The sequence below is a fragment of the Leopardus geoffroyi genome, chromosome D2, assembly GCF_018350155.1.
Source record: "Leopardus geoffroyi isolate Oge1 chromosome D2, O.geoffroyi_Oge1_pat1.0, whole genome shotgun sequence".
Taxonomy (NCBI): Eukaryota; Metazoa; Chordata; class Mammalia; order Carnivora; family Felidae; genus Leopardus; species Leopardus geoffroyi.
In genome coordinates, this window is record NC_059334.1 from 58,523,252 (window position 1) to 58,547,925 (window position 24,674).

The 24,674-nt window shown below is 36.0% G+C and overlaps 1 protein-coding gene across 2 annotated transcripts in view; it reads right to left on the reverse strand.

Annotated features, from left to right (window-relative positions):
• The window catches only part of HPSE2 (heparanase 2 (inactive)), a 671,933-nt gene that overhangs the window by 607,329 nt on the left and 39,930 nt on the right, over window positions 1-24,674 (reverse strand). For both annotated transcript variants that reach the window (XM_045438525.1, XM_045438526.1), the window contains exon 3: window positions 2,567-2,728. In XM_045438525.1, the coding sequence (XP_045294481.1) occupies window positions 2,567-2,728 (162 nt within the window). The remainder of the gene's footprint in view (window positions 1-2,566; window positions 2,729-24,674) is intronic.

Genomic DNA, 24,674 nt, shown 5'->3' on the forward strand with positions numbered 1-24,674 from the left:
GATGAGCTGGAATGCAGAAAATGAAGGCATGCCTCTCACCTCAACACTGACACTCACATCAGCTAAAGATGGAACATCTAAGAATGGGGGCTTGCTTGTGAGGTGGAGGGCAACAACTATCATTTTTAACCATGCTTTTAACCATCTGATATTTCAATCGTTTTATTAATTTTTTCCTATACTATGATCTTAGTCACCCAATTTTAAAATAAAGAATATACCACTAACTGACCAGAAAACTATTATGATACACTGCTACTCATATACATAAAATTCTGTAAATAATTGAGAAGGGTTGAGGGGATGGCAGAGTCATGAAGAAAATGATCTCTTTCTAAGATTTTGGAGGCCTAGTTTCCTCATCTTGTTCCACATAAATACTTTCATTGCAGACATTTCAAATATTATGCCAGAGTTACGCAAAATAAGTGGAACATCACCAAGCAGAAATCCTAGAGTAGGTGTTCTGAACATGTTGGTAAAGAGAGTCACTTCATTTGAGAGGTCTCTGCCCCTTCAACCTCACCCTCCTTACCAATATACATTCATCACTGAAAAGGGAAATATTTACAAAAGTTAGTTTAGTTATGTTTAAATATTATGTTTAGCTGTCTGGAGACCATGTTCTCAAAATTTATACAAGAAATCAAGGATTAAACTTCATAACAATTAGGAAACCACACTGTGTAAAATCAAAGACTTAGTTAAAGGACATTAAAATAGTTTTACCACTGGTGCTAAATTGAAATGGCTACAGCTCTTCCCAACACCTGGAACCAAAACCTTTTGAACTTTCATGTAAACAAACTGGGGCACACCAAATGCTCTGTCTGTAGCAAGGTACCACCTCTGTACAAGCATTTGGGTGAAAAATGTGGAAAATGCCTGAGGACTCTTTGAAGCAGCTTGGGAGAAGTAAGAGCAGGAAAGAGGCTCTTCTCTAGGGTAAGTTTGTTTAGTGGAAAGTAAGCAAGTTGTCAGGGTAAAAGTTGACAATGTTGATTCCAACAGTTTGAACTGCGAATAAACATTCAAAGGGATTATGTTACTGAGAATTAGAAAAGATTCCATTGAACTCAATAGAACACTTGTGTTTTCAAAGATAATATGCCTTCAAGCCACACTCTGAATCCACAGTTTAGGGTTAGAATTACCTTAAGCCCTTTCTATGCCACATTAAAGAACACAAGATCTGACCTCTTTAATACAGATCTAAAATTAACATAAGGGTGGAATAAAAATATTTCTAATAACTGAATTGGAAAATATTAATATATGTATATCTGTATGCCTGAGACAGAATGAAGAAATTTGGATAAAAATCTATGTTCTTTCCAAATATCTAAACTTAAACTAACCATCTTAGGGAAACCAACTTAGGGAAATAATACATTGGCTATAAATCACTTTTAAGTTTTCCCCCCTTAATAACTTATCAAAGAGCAAAAAACAAGGCCTATAATTATGAAACCTACAATCCTCTTCTCTGCTCACTAAAGCACATTTAAATCTGGCTTTCACCTCATGCTGTTGGGTTTTCCACCAGGTACAAGAAGAAAAGTTGGAAGAGACTTGTGCTTTTTCAGAAGTTAAACAATTTGGTTGCCACTCAGCAATTCCTGGTGAAATGCCAGGAAGCCTATAAAAAAAATTAAAATTGTCCTAACTTGGAGTTTACAAAAATAAGTGAGATATTCATAGCCTGTCAGACATTCCATCTTTTGAATATTAAATATTGATAAACACGGGAAAACACACACTTTTGATTTGTTAAACTTTATTTGGAGCAATATAATGCAGGAATGCCTTGCATGCCCTCAAGAAAATGGAAGTAACTTAGACGGCTCTTCTTACTCCATCTCAAGTACTCCATTATTCTCACATTAGAGTCTGCTATTAGAATCTTCTCCAAAACTTGACGAAAGCATGCAACTCACATGCTCTGTACCAGCAAAGCTTGCAGGCAGCCTTGCAAAAAGCTTTTTCTCCTTTGAGCTCTCACACAAATTCACTTCCCTCCTTGAACCAAGGATGTAAGGGAGTATGGCTGTCTCATAGCCTCTTTGCTCTTAAAACGAAAATCAAATTCTCCAGATACTTTCAAACTCCACCAGGAATAGAACATTCTCAGCTCAGCCTGTGGATCATTATCTCTTTTACATTTCATCTTTATGTTCACTGGGTTCACAGAAAGGGCATACACAGAAAGAGGAAAATAGCTGCTTCTTAGACACCAAATTTAGTAATTCTCTCAAATCCACTGGCACACATCTAAAAAGTCATATTTTTATAAGGCTTCATTAGGTTTTCATTGGTTCTGTCTTTTGAGAACACACATGCTGAGTTGCCTATAACTTCAAGCCAAAATACATCTGCAAACTACAAGAAATATTTTTTATAGGAAGACAAAAGTAATCACAATTTAAAAAGGGATATAGTGGATGGAGACAGACAGATAGGGGCTCATCTAGATCCCACTTTAGTGTCTACCAAACGTCAAGTTGTTAACTAATGGAGGCCATCAATCTATAATGCTTAAGATTCCAAACGACTCCAATAGCCTTACCTGTTAATATGAGATTACTGTAAGTATTAGAGAATTGCTCCTTTAGAAGAACAAGATGCATTTGAGCTGCCTTCTCCCGCTGGAGCTCCAGCATAACATCAGGGTGCTGAGCAATCTTGCAGCCTTTCTGTTTATCCAAGGCAACATCACTTCGAACAATGTCTACAAAAAGAAATAAAGGCAGGCAGCAAAAACAAAACAAAACAAATAACCATATACACATCAAAGTCTTGTTTCACCCAAAATGACAGAATTTATAAACTACCATATTTCATCAGAATGAAGAGATTCGGAAGTAATAAACCTGAAGAGTCTCCAACTTCATGATACATCCTGTAGGTTTCTCTAGTCATTTCCAAATCCTCTGCAATTTCCATTTTCTTATCTCACCCTGACCTCATTTAAGATGCTCACTCCTCCATTCTCCTCTAAGCTCACCTCCAGGACTTATTTACTTCCTGGGGCCTTTTCTTAACATCTTTTACCATTCTCCATGGAAAAAAATAATACAACTTTGTCTGAAAACTAGTGACTATGATTATTTCCTCTACTTCATGCTGTAGGACCAGGTGATAGCTCCTGTATATATATTCAGGATATGTGACCTGCTTTCAAATTTACCAGCCAGCCTATTCAGCTCACATTAGGGCTACCATTCTCTCCTTAGCTGCTCAGGATTTCTGCTGCTATTTTTCGTGTGCCTCTAGCTGCATTCTGACTCATTAATAACTCTTTTTTTAATTTTTAATGTTTTTATTTCATTTTTGAGAGAAAGAGAGAGGGAGAGAGAGAGAGACGGCACACGAGCAGGGGAGGGGCAGAGAGAATGGAAGACACAGAATCTGAAGCAGGCTCCAGGTTCCGAGCTCTAAGCATAGAGCCCGATGCAGGGCTCAAACTCATGAACTGTGAGATCATGACTCTCCTGAGCCGAAGTCAGATGCTTAACTGACTGAGCCACCCAGGCACCCCAATAACTCTTTAAATCTAGAAGTATTTTGTAAGTCAGTGAAGGAAACAAGAGTAGGACTAGAGTCACTTTGCAGATCTGCTTCTTTCCCAATTATTTTCCCATTGGTGACAGGCTGCTTTTTATACTTCAATATGATTTTTACTCAAAGCCCAAGTATTCTCCAGAAAATAGTCACCCTCAAAAACAGTCACCTAGAATGTTTCCCAATTAGCAGGGAGCTTTGATACCCTAAAGTTATTTGTTTATTTTTGTAAATTAAAATATAATTCAGCTTATTATCATATAAACAAATAATTATCAGCAGCCATCTGGATAACAGCTCTAGAAATTTCCAAGTTTTACATAGCAAATTGAAAGATTTTAGGGGAAAATGCTAAGAAAAAAAATGTTCTGCCACTGTTGACACCAATGGCTTTGGAAAGAAAAAGCCAATGCCCATGTTAATGGTAGCAAACTAACGCCCATGCTAATGGTAGCAATAGAAAAGATTTTAAACAATGCTCAAAGAGAAAATAAGAGTATGTGGCATCAAAGGTGACACATCATTGTAGACAAATAGTCTTCAAACCCATCAACAGAGCCCTATAATAGAGAAGCCCAGATATAAATACAAGCCCATGATAAGGAGAGTTAGGATGTGTAGTACACAAAGATTAGCCAGATGTGGGAATGGCTCTCACTGAACCTTGAATGAAAACAGGAGAGCTGGTTGGGAACAATGCAATCTATTCCTAAACATATTTATGACAATTTCTAGACTATAGGTAAAAACTGAACTCATTTAACATTCAAGTAACTACTCTCATAGATTTTCTGAGGCTTGAATACAAAATTAGAATAAATTAATTCAAGACATACTCTAGTTTTTAAGACCACCGATAGAAAGCAAGAGGAAACATATTAATTACACTGTACCATTGAATCCTTCCAATAATCCTATGAAAGTATGTGGTAGATATTGTTGACCAGCTGACCCAAACCGTAAACCCAATCCCTTCTTTGCTTCCTTCTACTGCAAAGACTAAAACACAAAAATAAACAATTTCCCAGCTTTCCTTGAAGCAAGGGGTGACATGTAACATAGTTCTGGCCAATGAGCTGCAGGCAGACATCCTTAGAGGGACTTAACTTTAGTGACAAAACCTCACTAAGAGAAAACCAGGATTTTTGTCCTTCAACCTATTAGCCTTTCCCATTCTTTGTGACTAAAACATAGATATAAAGCCCAGAGTTAAAGTAGCTATTTTGTGGCAATGAGTCAAGAAGTAAGAGAGCAAAAGACTACACACTAAGGATGGTGAACTGAAAGACCAGAAGATTTTAATGAGCTACGACAGCTACCATACTTGTCCCAGACTGCATATCTTTTGATTTCTTGTTATATGAAATATTAGTTTCTTATTTTTAAAATCCTTACCTGTTTTTGAAATCCTAAATGATAAAGAATAATATTATTATCCCTACTGTGTATATGTAGATTCCTGAGATCCACAAAGCTTAAGTGACTTGCTCAAGTTCACATTGCGTGGTCAGTCCCCAAATCCAGGAATTTTCAAAGTCAAGTCCAGTGACCTTTCCGAAAGTTACTCTTATATAGAAACTCATAAATTTAATAGTAAATTACAGTAAATAATAAAACTGAGGAACTTAAGAGAAAAACCTAATTATACTGTAACAGCAGCATACCATAGGCGGTCTATCCAGAAAAGAAATATGTATGATACTTTCCCAGAAAACATTACAAAACTTGTACCAAAACATACTACATAGAGTGAAGAGAAGTTTCAATTATTCAGATATCTTCTAATAGGAGTCTAATACAAAAGTAGAACACCTACCAAACTCTCTATTTCCTATGGAATAAATATATTGCTCAGAAGGCAGAGAAAGCAATAATTATAACTAATAGCCTCAACATCATTCCAACCAGAACCTTAAAATACAGTGATCATATTGTCTTAACAACAGTAAGAAGAGAAACCCATGGGCATGGCCAAACATGTCTGAGACTTCAGAAGTGTATACAACAACAATGTTTGGGGAAAATATAGATATGCTGTATACATTCTTTATTCACTCCTGATTTATTTGAAATTGTATCAAAGACTAAATAAATACACAAAAAAGAATACTTATCAAAGATGTACATGGCCACATATATCTGGAGGAAGAGCTAATATCATAGATGACAGATTCAAACTTCAAAAATATCTTGGCAACCTAGAACTTAGGCTGAAATCTCCAAGACACAGACAAGAACACAAAGTCCTGCATTTATAGTGAAAAGTAATTACATAAGAGGGAAAGTCCAGGCCAGACACAAGCTCAAATATTTAAGATCTTATTAAGTTTTGTACATTTTAGTTGAATACAAGCTTTATGTAAGTCAGTGATATGCTGCCATATACAATATTGCTGCCCAAAAGATTAAGGCAATTCTTAGATCAAATTAATAGAACCAGCATATCCAGAATACAAGGAGTAACATAGCCACCCTGAATTCCATGCCAGCCAAGGGCAGCAGTGTAAAGAGTTGGAGTTAAAGCAGATCTTGGTTCAAATTCTGGGTTGGTGATCACTTATTAGCTGCAGAAGTGACAGACAACAATGCCTCTGTAAGCCTCTATTTCTTCATACTGTTATTGTAAAGAGTCATTAAAGATTTAGCACTATGCATGCCACATAATAAGAACTGTATAAAGAAAAGGGTAGCTATTACTATTTTTATTATTATAATACTCTACTTGTAGCATTATATGTTTTTTCACCTGTAATAGTTTCATAGGATACTAATCATCTAGAGTCCACCCAAAGAAAAGTGCCACAATGGGAAATTATTTTATTTTTTAAAAATAACTGAAAAAAGGGGCACCTGGGTGGTTCAGTCGGTTAAGTGTCTGACTTCAGCTCAGGTCATGATCTCACAGTTTGTGGGTTTGAGCCCTGCATCCGGCTCTGTACTGACAGCTCAAAGCCTGGAGCCTACTTCAGATTCTATGTCTCCCTTACTCTCTGTCTGTATGTCTCTCTCTCTCTCTCTCTCTCTCTCTCTCTCTCAAAAATAAAAAGAACACTTTTTTTAAATAGCTGAAAAAACAGTATTGAGCCCAGCAAAGAAAACATTAAAGAAGACTTGCTTCATATAGAAGAGAAAACTGAATTATTTTATATAAATCCAGAAAGCCAAACATTATGGGAGCAACCAAAAGACAAACTTTACTTTCACATGAGAGAACTGTAACAACAGAAGCTATCATACAAGGAAAGGAGCTACTTGAAGACAGAAGAAATATCAGTGGCAGCACAAGATTAAAAGCATAAGTGAAAATAATTTATTTTAAAATGGCAAAACAACAATTCTCATAGGAAAAAATAAAATTACAGATTGGCTATATCTAAAATGTTCAGTTTCCAATAAAAAATTATGAGCCATGGAAAAAAACAGGAAAGTGTGACTCGTACTTAAAAATAAAAACAAAAACAGTCAATTAGAGCTAACTCTATACTGCCCCAGCAGATGAAGACTTCAAAAAACAGATTATAGGGGCACCTGGGTGGCTCGGTCAGTTAAGCATCCGACTTCGGCTCAGGTCATGATCTCACGGTCCGTGAGTTCGAGCCCCGCGTCGGGCTCTGGGCTGACAGCTCAGAGTCTGGAGCCTGTTTCAGATTCTGTGTCTCCCTCTCTCTCTGCTCCTCCCCTGTTCATGCTCTGTCTCTCTCTGTCTCAAAAATAAATAAACGTTAAAAAAATTAAAAAAAAAATTATAAATACATTTTAAAAATTCAAAGAAACCATGTTTAAATAATTAAAGAAAAACCTAACAAAGACTCAATGAATAGGAGGATGAAACAGATACTTTTATTTTTAAAAAAAAAAGGAATAAATGGATATTCTAGAGTTGAAAAGTACAAAAACTGAAATGAAAAATGCACTAGGATGGGCTTTAACAGCAGATCTGAAAGGGCAAGAGAAAGAATCAGAATGTGAAAACAGATAAATAGAAATAACAAGAAAAACAGAGAGAAGATGACCAAGGAAAAATAAACAAAGCCTCAGAGTATTATGGAATAAAATGAAGCAATCCAACAGAAAGGAGAAAGGAAAAAAATTATTTCAAAAAATAATGATCAAAAAATTCCCAAATTTGATGAAAATCATTTATCCACAGATCCAAGAAGTACAACAAAAAGAATCATTACAAAGAAATCTACACCTAGACACATCATAGTATAACTCTTGAAACTGCAAGATAAAAGAAAATATTAAAAACAAAAGGGAAAAAACTCATCTCAAAAAAAGAACTAGCAATACAATTAATGGTTGACTCCTAATCTGAAACAATGGAAGCCAGAAAGCAGTGGAAGACCATATTCTAAGTGCTGAAAGAAAAAAAAAATTCTTATAACAAAGAATTCTAAATCCAGCAAAACCATCATTCAAAAAATGAAAGCAAAATAGACACTTCCATATTTAAAAAAAAAAAACAACACTGGGTCTTTACTAGTAAATCTGCAATATAAGATATATTAAAGGAAGTCTTTCAGACTGAAAGGAAATGATACCAGCTAACTCAAATACACACAAAGAAATAAAATACATTAGAAATGGTATAGGGGAGGAGCACCTGTGTGGCTCAGTTGGCTAGGCATCTGACTTTGGCTCACATCGTGATCTCACAGCTTGTGGGTTCAAGCCCGTATCGGGCTCTGTGCTGACAGCTCAGAGCCTAGAGCCTGCTTTGGATTCTGTGTCTCTCTCTCACTCTGCCCCTCCCCTGTTCGTTCTCTCTCTCTCTCCCTCTCTCTCTCTCTCTCTCAAGAATAAATAAACATTAAAATTTAAAAAAAACAAATGGTACAGGGGTGCTTGGGTGGCTCAGTGGTTAAGTGTCTGACTTTGGTTCAGGTAATGATCTCGCAGTTCATAAGTTCAAGCCCTATATCAGGCTCTGTTCTGACAGCTCAGAGCCTGAAGTCTGCTTCAAATTCTGTGTCTCCCTCTTTCTCTTGCCCCTCCCCCACTCATGCTCTGTCTCTCTCTCTCTCTCTCACTTCTCTCTCAAAATAAACATTAAAAAATGATTTTTTAAAAAGAAATGGTATATATGTAGGTAAATATAATAGAACTTTTATACTCTTAATTTCTTTAAAATACATAAGATTATATACAGAAAACAATGTTATAGTTATAATATATGGATATAATATATAAAAATTGACATTATAGAGGGAATAGGAAAATGTGGCATATTGATGCAAGTTGCTATAATTTGCCAAAATTAGGTTAGTATTAAGTTGAATTGTACTGTGATAAGCTAAGATGCACAGTGTAATTCCTGGGCAGCCACTAAGAAAATAACAGAAAATTATGCAGTGTAAAAATCAACAGAGAAATTAAATAAGTAATCTAAAAATGATATTTTTAAAAATCTAGAAAATTGGTTTAACAGAAAAAAGGCAGTAAAGGTAAGAAATATAGAAAATATCAAAATAGCAGTCATAGATCCAACTATACCAATAACTGTATTAAATGTAAATGGACTAAACACCCTTTTCAAAAGCTACAGATGTTCAGATTGAGTTTAAAGAAGCAAGATCCACTGCTGGTGGGAATGCAAACTGGTGCAGCCACTCCGGAAAACAGTATGGAAGTTCCTCAAAAAATTAAAAATAGAACTACCCTACGACCCACAATTGTACTACTAGGTATTCACACATGGGATACAGGGATGCTGTTTCGAAGGGACACATGCACCTCAATGTTTACAGCAGCACTATCAATAATAGCCAAAGTATGGAAAGAGCCCAAAGGTCCACTGATGGATGAATGGATAAAGAAGATGTGGTATATATATATACAATGTAGTAATACTCGACAATCAAAAAGAATGAAATCTTGCCATTTGCAACTACGTGGATGGGACTAGAGGTATTATGCTAAGTGAAATTAGAGAAAAACAAATATCATATGACTTCACTCATATGAGGACTTTAAGAGACAAAACAGATGAACATAAGGGAAGGGAAGCAAAAATAATATAAAAACAGGGAGGGAAACAAAACATAAGAGACTCTTAAATATGGAGAACAAACAGAGGGTTACTGGAGGGGTTGTAGAAGGGGGGATGGGATAAATGGGTAAGGGACATTAAGGAATCTACTCCTGAAATCATTGTTTCACTATATGCTACCTAATTTGGATGTAAATTTTAAAATATAAAAAATTAAATTAGAAAGCAAGAAAGCAAGAAAGCAAGAAAGCAAGAAAGCAAGAAAGAAAGAAAGAAAGAGAAAGAAAGAAAGAAAGAAAGAAAGAAAGAAAGAGAAAGAAAGAAAGAAAGAAAGAAAGAAAGAAAGAAAGAAGCAAGATCCAAATATATGCTGTTGAAGAGACACATTTTATTAAAAATTTTTTTTTAACGTTTTATTTATTTTTGAGACAGGGAGAGACAGAGCATGAACAGGGGAGGGGCAGAGAGAGGGAGACACAGAATCCGAAACAGGCTCCAGGCTCTGAGCTGTCAGCACAGAGCCCGACGCGGGGCTCGAACTCACGGACCATGAGATCATGACCTGAGCCAAAGTCGGCCGCCCAACCGACTGAGCCACCCAGGTGCCCCGAAGAGACACATTTTAGATTTAAAGACAAATATAGGTTGTGGCACCCATTGTGTTGTTATTTAATCATGTTTGTTGTTGTTGTTGTTGTTTGGGTTTTTTTGTTTTGTTTTGTTTTGTTTTGTTTTTGCTGTGGAGAGAAAGAAAGAAAAATATTTTCCTTTTTCTTCAATAACTGCTCTCCTTCTGTACTGGGAGGGTAAAAACTTGGTTCCTTTCTCATTCCCTGTAGTCAAAGAATCTGTGGCTCAGATTCACAAAGATGCAGATTTTGACTGTAGGTTGCCCTAATCTGCTTTTCCCATTCTTTCACACTACTTAACACAATGGATAAGTACTTCTAGACAACACTCCCTAAGAATGGGGTAGAAAAGACAACCCACTTAACTTTATTTTTCTTTTCTTTTAATTTTTATTTATTCATTTTGAGAGAGAGAGAGAGAGCATAAGCAGGGAAGGGGTAGAGAGAGGGAGAAAGAGAATCCCAAGCGGACTCCATGCTGTCAGCACAGAGTCCCATTCAGGGCTCCATCTCATGAACCATGAGATCATTACCTGAACTAAAATCAAGATTCAGATACTTAACTAACTGAGCCACCCAGGTGCCCCTGAACTTTTTTTTTTCTTAAGCTCTGGGTAATCTGCTTTTTTTTTTAAGTATACTTAACATATAATTAACATATAACATATCAGTTTCAGGTGTACAACATAATGATTCAACACTTGTATATATTGTCAAAGAGCACCACAATAAGTCTGATTAATATCCATTACCATATATAGTCACAATTTTTTTCTTGTAATGAGAGCTTTTAAGATTTACTCTTTTTTTTTAATGTTTATTTATTTTTGAGAGAGAGAGACACACAGACTGTGAGTGGGGTTGGATCAGAGAGACAGGGATACACAGAATCCGAAGCAGGCTCCAGGCTCCAAGCTGTCAGCACAGAGCCTGACGTGGGGCCTGACCTCACAAACTGTGAGATCATGACCTGAGCCAAAGTTGGCTGCTTAACTGAATGAGCCACCGAGGCATCCCTAAGATTTACTCTTTTAGCAACTTTCAAATATGCAATACAGTATTATTAACTATGGTCATCATGCTATACATTACATTGCCATGACCTATTTTTTTTATAATTGGAAGCCTGTACCTTTTGATTTCCTTCACCCATTTTACCACACCCCCACTTGCTGCCTCTGGCAACCACCAGAGGTTCTATGTATCTGCTCTATGTATCTATGAGCTTGTGTATTTTGTTTTGTTTCCAATTCCACATATAAGTGAGATCGTATGGTATTTGTCTTTATCTGACATATTTCACTTAGCATGACGGCCTCAAGGTCCAGGCATATTATCACAAATGGCAAAATTTCATTGTTTTCTATTCCATATTGTGTGTATGTATGTATGTGTGTGTTTCACAATTTCTTTATCCATTCATCCACTGATGAACACTTAGGTTGTTTCCATATTGTGGCTATTATAAATAATGCTGTAATGAACATGGGGGTGTATATATTTTTTCTTTCAAGTTAAAGTTTTCATTTTCTTCACATAAATACCCAGAAGGGGAACTGCTAGATCATATGTAGTTCTATTTTTAATTTTTCTGAGGAACTACTATACTACTTTCTGTAGTAGCTGCACCAATTTACATTCTCACCAACAGTGTATAACGGTTCCCTTTTCTCCACATCCTCATTGACATTTGTTATTTCTTATCTTTTTGATAATAGCCATTCAAACAGGTGTGACAAAAAGATATTGCATTGTGGTTTGGGTTTGCATTTCCCTGATGATTAGTGATGCTGAGAATCTTTTCATGTGCCAATTGGTCATGTTTTCTTTGGAAAACCATCTAGATCTTTTGCCCATTTTTTAATCAGATTGTTGTTGGCTATTGAGTTGTAAGCGTTCTTTCTATATCTTGGATATTAACCCTTATCAGATACATTTGCAAGTATTTTCTCTCATTCAGTAGGCTGCCTTTTCATTTTGTTGTTTGGTCTTTGCTGCGCAAGACAAATTTGTAAATAGTAAATGTAATAAATATTGGGGTGCCTGGGTGGCTCAGTTGGTTAAGTGTCTGACCTTGGCTCAGGTCATGATCTCACAGCTTGTGAGTTCAAGTCCCACATCAGGCTCTGTGCTGACAGCTCAGAGCCTGGAGCCTGCCTCAGATTCTGTGCCTCCCTCTCTCTCTCGGCCCCTCCCCTGCTTGCTCTGTCTCTCTCTCGCTCGCTCTCAAAAATATATAAAAACATTAAATTTTTTTACTTTTAAGATAGTAAATATTACCAGAGAGACAGATAGAGTGATAAAACAGAGACAGATCATAGTGATAAAAGGGTCAATATACCAGGAAGATACAACAACTATAAATGTATATGCACCGAACCAGTAAGTTTCAAAATACATAAAATACAATCTGACTAAATTGAATGGGAAATTCAATGATTATAGTTCAAGACTTCAATACCTCACTCTATATTTGCTGGAACTAGATAGAAAATCAGCAAGGGTCAATATACCTTACTGACATTTATAGGACATACCAAATAAAAGCAGGATACACATATTTTCTAAGCACACATGAAACATAATCAGAATAACCTTATGCTAGGCCATAAAATAAGTCTTATAAATTTGAAAGGATTTATGTCATATAAAGTATGTTCTCTGACAACACTGGAATCAAATTAGAAATCCATAACAGAAAGACCTCTAGAAAATACCCAAATATTAAGAAACTAAACAATATGCTTCTAAATAACCTATGGATCAAAGAAATCACAGGGAAATTAGAAAATATTTTGAACTGAATGAAAATGGGAACACATGATATCAAAATTTATGGAACAGAGTCTAAATAGTACTTAGAAAAGAAAACTATAGTTTTATATACAATGTATTAGAAAAGAAAAGGGCACCAGGGTGGCTCAGTTAGTTAAGTGTCTGACTCTTGATTTTGGCTCAGGTCATAATCTCACAGTTTGTGAGTTTAAGCTCCAGCATTGGGCTCTGCGTTGATAGTATGGAACCTGCTTAGGATTCTCTCTCTCCCTCTCTCTCTCTCTCTCTGCCCCTCCCCGGCACTCGCTTTCTCTCTAAGATAGATAGATAGATAGATAGATAGATAGATAGATAGATAGATAGATAAATATTAAAAGAAAAAAGATCTCAAATCAATAATCTAAGTTCCCACCTAGAAACTAGAAAAATAAGAAAAAATTAAATACAAGCAAGCAGAAAGATGAAAGTAAAGACTTCTATTGATTTCTATTCTGATAGAAATCGATGAAATAGGAGTGCCTGGGTGGCTCAGTTGGTTGAGCATCTGGCTCTTGATTTCAGTTCAGGTCATGATCCCAGGGTTGTGGGATCAAGCCCCACGTCATGCTAAGCATGGAACCTGCTTAAGATTCTCTCTCTCCCTGTCTCTGTCCCCTTCCTGCTCACATGCTCTCTCTCTCTTCCTCTAAAATAAAAAATAAGGAAAGAAATACAGAAATCATGAAATAAAAAATGGGAACAACAGCAAAAATCAATGAAACAAAGTAGTGCTTCATTGAACAGATGAACAAAATTGAGAATTTTTAAGATGGAATGGCAAAATAAGAAAACACAAATTACCAAAAATAGGGAAGGAAAGGCAATCCCAATTGTTATATACTGTATGATTCCACTTACACAACATTTTCAAAATGACAAAATTATAGTGTTAGGGATAGATCACAAACAAGTAGCATGAGGTTGTTGCTTTCGGGTGGTACAACAGTTTTGTATTCTGATTATTATATTGGTTACACAAACTCACATATGTAGTAAAATTTCATAGAATTATACACACAGAGAAGAAATGAATACATGTAAAAACTGGCAAAATACGAATAAGGCCTACAGTTTAGTTAACTTCCTGTACTATTTTCACAAGTTTTTATGCATCTAAAATTATTTCAAAATAAAGTTTAGATTCCCGGAGGATCTTTTGGAAGATGGCGGAGTAGGAGGACACTGGGCTCACTGCGCATCCTGTTGATCACTTAGATTCCACCTACACCTGCCTAACTAACCCAGAAAACCACCAGAAGACTAGCAGAACGAAGTCTCCGGAGCCAAGCGCAGACGAGAGGCCCACGGAAAAGGGTAGGAAGGGCGGTGAGGCGGTGCGAGCTCCACGGACTGGTGGGAGGGAGCCGGGGCGGAGGGGCGGCCCGCCGGCCAAAATAAAGTTTAAAAAGAACTTAGACCTTTACATCATACACACACACAAAATTAACTCAAAATGGATCACAGACCTAAATATAAGAACTAAGCCTATAAATTTTATAGACTATATAGGAAAATGTCTTTGTTTCCTTAAGTTAGGTAAATATTTCTCAGTTATAACACCAAAAGTACAATTCACAATGGAAAAAAAAAATGAACTGAACTTTACCAAAAGTAGAAGATTCTGCTTTTTAAAACATCATTAAGAAAATAAAAAGCTAAGACATCGACTGAAAGAAAATATTTGATAATCATATATATGATAAAATATATAAAGGAAATGTTTCCAACTTAATAAAAAGACTAACAACCCAAGTTAAAAATGGGCAAAACATCTGAAAATATATTTCACCAAAGAAGATACACAAATGGCTAATAAGCACATGAAAAGATGCTCAAATCATTAGTCATTTGGAAAATGCAAAATAAAATTGCAATGAGGTGCTAATCCCTAGCAGAACTATAATCCAAAAGATTGACCATAACAAGTGTTAGCAATTGTGTAAAGAAATAGGAGCCCTTATACATTGCTAGTGGGAATGTAAAATGGTACAGCCATTTCTGCAAACACTTTAGCAGTTTCTTAAAAAGATAAACATAAACGTACTTACGTCCCAACAAATCTACCCCTAGAAACCTACCCAAAACAAATAAAGGAGTATGTTCACACAAAGACTTGCACATGAATATTTATAGTGGCATTGTCCACAACAGTCAAAACTAGAGACAACCCAAATGTCCATATACCAGTAAACTGATAAACAAAATGTGGTAGATCCATACAATCAAATACTATTCAGCAATAAAAAGACACAAACTATTGATAAATGCTAGGCCTGGAAAGCCTCAACAACATAAACTAAGTGAAAAAAGCCAGACACAAAAAGACTATGTATTGTATGATTCCATTTCTGTAAAAATTCTAGAAAAAGCTAATCAGAGACAGAAAGCTATCAGTGGTTCCCTGAGGCTTGTATGAAAGCAAAGATTGACTGCAAACAGGCATGTGAATGTTCTAATACTAGGTTGTGATGATGGTTGCACAACTCTATATACATTTCAGAGAAATAATGATATACTTACATGAGTGAACCTTATCATATGCAAATTATAGCTCAAAAAAAACTGTTAAAAAGTTACAAAAATAATATACCCATGTCCACAGCAGCATTATTCACAATAGCCAAAAGGTAAAAGCAGCCCAAGAGTCCTCCCACAGATAAATAGATAAATGAAATGTGGTATACACATATAATGGAATATTGTTCAGCCTTAAAAGGAAGGAAATCCTGATACATGCTACAACATGGATGAACCTTAAGGATATTATGCTAAGTGAAATAAGCCAGTCACAAAAAAAGAAATACTGAATAATTCCATTTGTATGAGGTATCTAGGGTGGTCAAATTTATAGACACAAGAAAGTAGACACAGCCAAGGGCTGGGAGAACAAAAGGAGTTGTTGTTTAATGGCTACAAAGTTTGTTTTACACAATGAAAAAAGTTCTGAAGATGGATGATAGTGATGGTTGCACAACAGTGTGAATGTTCTTAAAACCATTTAATCACACACTTAAATATGGTTAAGATGGTAAATTTTATTATGTGCATTTTAATACAATTAGACATTTTCTAAAGTAATAAAAATGACCAGAAATATAGGGCTTTTCAAAAATCAAAACAAGAGGGGCGACTGGGTGGCGCAGTCAGTTAAGCGTCCGACTTCAGCCAGGTCACGATCTCGCGGTCCCGTGAGTTCGAGCCCCGCGTCGGGCTCTGGGCTGGTGGCTCAGAGCCTGGAGCCTGTTTACGATTCTGTGTCTCCTTCTCTCTCTGCCCCTCCCCCGTTCATGCTCTGTCTCTCTCTGTCCCAAAAATAAAATAAACGTTGAAAAAAAATTAAAAAAAAAAAAAAGAAAAAAGAAAAATCAAAACAAGAATCACCTTAGAACTTTGGTACTGCAATGCCATTGTTACAGTCTACATTCAGTTTTCTCTGTAGATTACATGAGATCAGACAGCACAACTTTGATATAATTTTGTATGCTGCTATTGAACTGCCAGATCCAGAAGTAAAAGGTGCAGTCCTGAGAGAATGCTTTGGTTATTCTCACACTAATGGATCAAACATGAGACTAGAGCCACTCCCTTCCCTCCTGGCTTCAACGTAGCCACTACAATAGCAGCAGGAAAAGAAAGATCTTGACTATTCTGCAAACCCTTGAAAGAGGTTGATAGATGCTAGAAGAGCCTCTGTGCTGAGAGCCTTTATAAACCCCAAGTCAAAGTACTCATTGCCTACACTCTTTTCCTTCCAAATGGCTAGTCCTTTCATTTCCTTGATTTAGTCAACCTAATCTTCTAGTCTCTGATCTCATCTTTTATTCCTCTTTCTTTCTCCCTGTCCCTTCAAGGCACCAAATTAATCCACTTCAGTTTTAAAATGTCTCTTAGAGTTGTCACCTTCTTTTCAATTCTAATTAGCACTATGTACCTCATATGAGGTAACTCAAACAGTGTAAGCCAGCATCCACAAATCCATCCACAGATCTCCAAGCCATTCAGCATATCACTTCCAGAAAAATAAAAATCCTTCGTTGTTACTTTGTTTTAATTGTAAAATGTTTTAAACAGAGGAATGTACAATGTCCCCTCACACCTATGTACCCTCACTCAGCTCTATCTTTGCATAACATTTTACCGTATTTTCTTCAGACTTGTTTAAAGAAAACAGTTCAGAAATACATGAAATCCTCTGCTTATCTGTCTGCAATAATATTCTCCTTCCTCTTGCCACCTTCAGAAAGATAACTACCAACCTAAATCCTATAAGTAATATACTTACGCAGCTGTATATGTATGTGTATTTATGTATATATGTTTGTGTGTATGGTTTCCTTATATACATAAAAAAGTTATTAGTTTACATTTTTTACAACCAAGGGACAATTATCAAAAGTAAGAAACTAACACTGGCACAAATACGATTAACTAAACTACAGACTTTATTATATTTCACCAGTTTATTAGTACCCTTTTGGATTCCAGAACCTGATCCAAGATCCAAGAACATGTTGCGTTAGTTTCCATGTCTCCTTAATATCCTCTGAACTGAGTGACAGTCTCTGTCTTTCCTTGTCTTTCATGATTTTATCGCTTTTCAACAGTTACTCATCAGGTTCAAATAAACTGTCCTTCAGTTTGGGTTGGCTAAAGATTTTATGTTGGAATAAATTATGGATTTGGGACAAGGATACCAGAGAGGTATTCTTAGGTCTTGTTGATGATGTTAACCTTGATCACTTGGTTAAGGTGGTCTGACAGGTTTCTTCACCGTTAAGTTACTATTTTGTCTTTGTAATTAATGAATATTTTATAGGAGAAACTTTGAGGCCACGCAATACTGCACATTTCTGTAAACTTCTGCCCACTAATTTTAGCATTCATTAGTGGATCTTGTCTATGTCAATTATTCCTCTGGTATTCCAATGGTGATTTTCAATTTTTCTCATTCCTTCTACATTTATTAATTCTGTAAGGAAGAGCTGTCCCTTCTCCATTTATTTATTGATTGATTGGTTGATTGATTGTTTATATTAGTATGGACTTACAAGTATTTTATGAAGTCATCATATTTATCTATTTTGTTGCAAAAATTGTTCCAGCTTTAGCTATCTGGAGTTCTTTCAGGTCAGTTTTTGAGTCCTTTGATATACCCCCATAATTTTTTAAATTCTTCCTTACTTTCTAACATCACAAATGTTCCAGGAACATCTTGTATTTTCCTTGCCCCAATCCTGGAATCGTAGACTTCTCCAAGGAGCCCAGGTTCCATTTGATTGAGAATGATATTTTAAAATGCAGATCACGGGGCGCCTGGGTGGCGCAGTCGGTTAAGCGTCCGACTTCAGCCAGGTCACGATCTCGCGGTCCGTGAGTTCGAGCCCCGCGTCAGGCTCTGGGCTGATGGCTCGGAGCCTGGAGCCTGTTTCCGATTCTGTGTCTCCCTCTCTCTCTGCCCCTCCCACGTTCATGCTCTGTCTCTCTCTGTCCCAAAAATAAATAAACGTTGAAAAAAAATTTAAAAAAATAAATAAATAAATAAAATAAAATAAAATGCAGATCATGTGCTCACTGCTAGGAAGTGTGTATGTACATACTAACTGCTGTATACAGATATATCTATATTTACTGTATCTATACCTATTGAAAGGGAAAAAAACCACATTAGTTCATATTGATGTCTCCAATTCCAATTCAGTACCAAAGGGTTCATTCTAGCATTCCCATTTCCTCATTTGTAATTTCTTTTTTCTAACAGTGAGAAACTTGCTTGTCCTCAATTAAAATATATTTATTTCCTTGCTTAACAGTAGTATACATGCAGTTTCAGAATTGCTAATCTATACGTCTATGAGAAATAAATGTACCAAGTACAATGTTTTTTGTTTTTCCATTCTTTTTCCATTAGCCTTACAGAACCCAGTCAAAATAAAGCTACTTAGGTCATATCCTTTCTTCTCTGAGCCTTCAATGTGGTGCTGTCAGTCACTGTAATACAGTTACATTCATTTCTAAATCTACATTCCATCAGTGGTTTCCCCAACATCCTGGTTGACTTTTTTTTTAATTTGAAGACTATGAAATTCACTCTATGGTGTGACAGGTTCTGTGAGTTTTGACAACTGCATAGAATTGAGTATGCACTAGGACCACATTACCATACAAAAGGTTGATCACCAAAGAAATCCCCTCATGCTAACCCTTATCAATCTCTTCCTCGATTCTCACCCTGGCAAATACTGATTTTGTTTTTTGGTTCGTTTTTGTCCCTATAACTTTGTCTTTTTCAGAATGTCATATCAAAGGAATCATACACCATGTAGTCTTCAGAATATGACTTCATTCACTTAACAAAATGCATTTAAGATTCATCCAATAGTCCATTCCTTTTTATTGCTGAATATTATTATAGTGGATGAATGTACCACAATTAGGTTCCCCATTCATCCACTGAAGGAAATCTGGGTCGTTCCCAGTTTTGGTCAATGAATAAATCTTCTATAAACATTCATATTCAGGTTTTTCTGTGAACATAAATTTTCAGTTGGCTTGGGTAAATTTCCAGCAGTGAGACTGCAGAGTCATATGGTAAGTATATGTTTGGCATAGTAAGAGACAGCCAAACTCTTTCCCAGAGTGATTATACAAATTTGCATTCTCACCAGCAATGTATGAGATTTCTGGTTGCTCCACATGCTCAACAGCACTTGGTATTGTCACTTTTGTTTGTCTGTTAGATATTCTAATTGATTTGTATTGGCGTGGTTTTAATTTTCATTTCCCAATTACAATGATACTGAACATATTTTCATATACTTATTTTCCATCCAAATATCTTCTTTGGTAAAGTGTATGTTCATATATTTTGTCCATTTTTTAAATTTTTTTAAAGTTCATTTATTTATTTTGAGAGAGAGAGAGAGAGAGAGAGTGCATGAGCATAGGAGAGGCAGAAAGAGAGAGGAAGAGAGAGAGAATCCCAAGCAGGCTCCAGACTGTCAATGTGGAGCCTGATGTGGGACTCAAACCTATGAACTGCAAGATTGTGACCTGAGCCAAAACCAAGAGTCGGACAGTTAGGTGACTGAGCCACCCAGGCGCCCCTTTTTTGCCCATTTTTAAATTCGATTTCTAATTTTTTTTTAATAAGATTTCTTTGTAAGTTCTGAATACAAATCCTTTATCATATTTGTAATTTTAAAATTTTGCTCCCAGTCTGTGGCTTCACTTTTTCATTCTCTTTGTAGGGTCTCTCACCCACCAAGCAAAAGGTATTAATTTTGGTAAGTTAAATTTACCAACTTTTTATGAATCATACTTTTGATATATCTAAAAACATTTTGCCAATTATAAGGCCATACAGATTTCTCCTACCATTTCTTCTAGAAGTTTTATAAGTTTCATGTCTTATATTTAGGTATATATGATCAATTTTTAGTTAATTTTTGTAGAATATGAGGGATGTATTAAGGTTCATCTTTTCACATAGGAACTTCTAATCATTCCAGCACCATTTGTTTGAAAACTTCTATTCTGCATTGAATTGCCCTTGCACCTTTGTTAAAAATCAGTTGACAGTACTGTTGTGCATCTTCTTCTAAGCTCTCTATTCTATTCCACTGACCTATGTATTTTTCCTTTACCAATACCATACTCTCTTGATTGCTGTAGCTTACAGTAATTATTGAAATCAGGCAATGTGAGTCTTCCAACTTTGTTCTTTTTCAAGATTGTTTTGCCTACTCTAGTTCCTGTGTATGCATGTATGTATATATATGTGGTGTGTGTATTTAATTATTTACATGTTTTTTTAAATTTTTTTAATGTTTGTTTATTTTTGAGAGAATGTGTGAGTGGGGGAGGGGCAGAGAGGTAGGGAAAGACAAAGGATCCGAGGCGGGCTCCATGGTGACAGCAGCAAGCCCAATGTGGGGCTCAAATTCACAAACTGTGAGATGATGACCTGAGTCAAAGTCAGACACTCAACCGAATGAGCCACCCAGGCACCCCATATTCATATATTTTAATAGAGATACATCTATAGAAAAGTTTTTCTGTGATTCTGATTAGGTAGGACTGAACTGAATCTATACCTCACGTATTAGGGAGAAGTGATGTCTTAACAATATTGAGTCCTCTAATCTATAAACATATCTCTCTCTCTTCATTTGTTGGACTTCTTTCACCACTGTTCTATAGTTCTCAGCACAAATATTCTGCATATATTTTGTTATATTTATAATGTTTGATGCTATTATAAATGGTACTTTTGGTAAATTTCCAATTCCAATGATCATTATAAGTGCATACATAGAAACATGATTCACTTTTGTATATTAACATGGTATCCTGCAGGCTTGGTAAATTCAATATTAGTTCTAAGGACTTTTCTAGATTCTTTGGAACTTTTTAATGTATATTACCACGTTATCAGCAAATACAGACCATTTTATGCCTACCTTCCTAGTCAGTATGCCCTTCATTTCTTTGTCTTGCCTTATCGTGCTGGCTAGGATTTCAAGTATAATGAGGAATAACAGTGGTGACAATGAATATCCTGCCTTCTTCTCAATCTTAGATAGATAGTATTAATTTTTTTATCATTTAGAATAATGTTACAGTAGTATTTTTACAGATTCTTTTTATCTGGTTAGGGAAGTTCCTTACTCTTACTAGTTTGGCAAAAGCTTTTATCATGAATAGATGTTAAATTTTATCAAATGCTTTCTCTGCATCTATGGAGATGATCACCCTGAAGTTACACACGACACACACACACATACACACCCACACACACACACACACACACACACACACAGAGTCTTTAAGAGTTTTAAGTGCACTGATTCATTAATTTGGAGACAATTTCAAGATATTTAGTCTTCTTTTTTTTTTTAATATTTATTTATTTTTGAGACAGAGAGAGACAGAGCATGAACAGGGGAGGAGCAGAGAGAGAGAGGGAGACACAGAATCCGAAGCAGGCTCCAGGCTCTGAGCTGTCAGCACAGAGCCTGAAGCGGGGCTCGAACTCACGGACCACGAGATCATGACCCGAGCTGAAGTCGGACGCTTAACCGACTGAGCCACCCAGGCGCCCCTGCTCTTCTTATCCATGACATTATGCATTTCCAGGGGGTCTTCTTTTACATTTTTCAATAAAATTTTACAATGTTCTGTATTAAAATGTGGTGCAACCCACAACTCTATCATCAACTAATCTTCAACAAAGCAGGAAAGTACATCCAATGGAAAAAAGACAGTCTCTTCAACAAATGGTGTTGGCAAAACTGAATGGCGACATGCAGAAAAATGAAACTGGACCGCTTTCTTACACCATACACAAAAATAAATTCAGATGGATGAAAGACCTAAATATGGAACAGGAAACAATCAAAGTCTTAGAGGAAAACACAGGAAGCAACCTCTTTGACCTCGGCCAGAGCAACTTCTTACTAGACACAACACCAAAGCAAGGGAAACAAAAGCAAACATAAACTATTGGGATTTCATCAAGATAAAAAGCTTCTGAATAGCTAAGGAAACAATCAACAAAACTAAAAGGCAGCCTACAGAATGTGAGAAGATATTTTCAAACAATATATCTTACAAAGGGTTAGTATCCAAAATCTATAAAGAACTTATCAAACTCAACACCCCCCCCCAAAAAAAATAACCCAGCTAAAAAACAGAAAGAAGACATGAATAGACACTTTTCCAAAAAAAAACACATCCAGATGGCTAAAAGACACATGAAAAGATGCTCAACATCACTCATTATCAGGGAAATACAAATCAAAACCATGATGAGATATTACCTCATACCTGTCAGAATGGCTAAAATTAACAACACAAGAAAGAATGGGTGTTGGTGAAGATGCAGAGAAAGGGGAACCCTCTTGCACTGTTGGTAAGAATGCAAACTGATGCAGCCACTCTGGAGAACTAAAGAGTGGCTTTAGTTTCTTAAGAAACTAAAAATAGAACTACCCTATGATCCAGCAATTGCACTATTAGGTATTTACCCAAAGGTTACAAAAATACAGATTCGAAAGGGTACATGCACTCCAACGTTTACAACAACATTATCAACAATAGCCAAACTACAGAGAGAGCCCAAATGTCCACTGACTGATGAATGGATAAAGAAAATGTGGTAACGGAATATTACTTAACCATTAAAAAGAACGAAATCTTATCATTTGGAATGACATGGGTGGAGCTAGAATGTATAATGCTAAGTGAAATAAGTCAATCAGAGAAAGATGACTACCATATGATATCACTCATATGTGGTATTTAATAAACCAAACAGATGAATATATAGCAAGGGAGGGAGAGACAAAGGAGAGAAACAAACCACAAGATACTCTTAATGATAGAGAACAAACTATGGGTTGACAGAGGGAGGTGGGTAGGAGATGGGCTAGATGGATGATGGGTACTAAGGAGGGTACTTGTTGTGACAAGCACTGGGTATTGTATGTAAGTCATGAATCACTGAATTCTACTCCTGAAATCAATATTGCACTGTATGTTAACTAAGATTTAAATTTTAAAAAAAAGGAAGAAAAATATATAAGTAAATAAACAAGATATAATGAAGCAAAATAAATAAATAAAAATAAAAAGTGGTGCAACATTTCTTAGATTTACTCAAAGATATTATGGTTTTACTAATTTTATAAATATCTATTTTATAATATGTTCTAAATTTTTGTCCCTAGTTTATAAAAATGTAACCCGTTTTGCTATACAGAGCTTGAATCCAGCAGTCTCAGCAAACTGGCAAACTCTCTTACTTTTTTCCAACCATTTGTGAATAGATGTTCATGAATCCACTCTGTAAAGAATCATACATCTGCCAATAAAAACAAATTTTTTTCTTCCTTAATTCTTATATATATTATTTATTTACTGTTTTGTTGAAGTATAATTGACATTCAACATTATATTAGTTTCAGGTGTACAACATAATGATTCAATATTTGTGTACACTGCCAACATGATCAACACAATAAGTCTAGTCATCATCTGTCACCACACAAAGTAACCAAATCTTTAATTTACTTTTCTCATGTGTTAGAAGACATTGGCTTCTTGCATTTCTGCTTCTCTTACAATCAGAGACACTAGCTGCCTTTGTTCCAGATTATCTTTTCAAAGATGTTTGTATACTCAACAGTCTTAGAAGACAAAGATAGTGCCTCCTTCCAGAGCAAAGGGCAGGCATGCTTAGTGTCCAATATAATAAAGATAGCATCTCTTTCCAGAATAAATGGCAGGCCTGTTTACTTCTCATCATAAAAGATTCAGTTTCCCTAATCTCAGGGTTTCTCCTGTTATACAACCCACTGTGTGTACACGTATTACCTAGCATTCTTTTTTTTAATATTTTTTAAATATATGAAATTTATTGTCAAATTGGTTTCCATACAACACCCAGTGCTCATCCCAAAAGATGCCCTCCTCAATACCCATCACCCACCCTTCCCTCCCTCCCACCCCCCATCAACCCCTCAGTTTGTTCTCATTTTTTAAGAGTCTCTTATGCTTTGGCTCTCTCCCACTCTAACCTCTCTTTTTTTTTTTCCTTCCCCTCCCCCATGGGTTCCTGTTAAGTTTCTCAGGATCCACATAAGAGTGAAAACATAGGATATCTGTCTTTCTCTGTATGG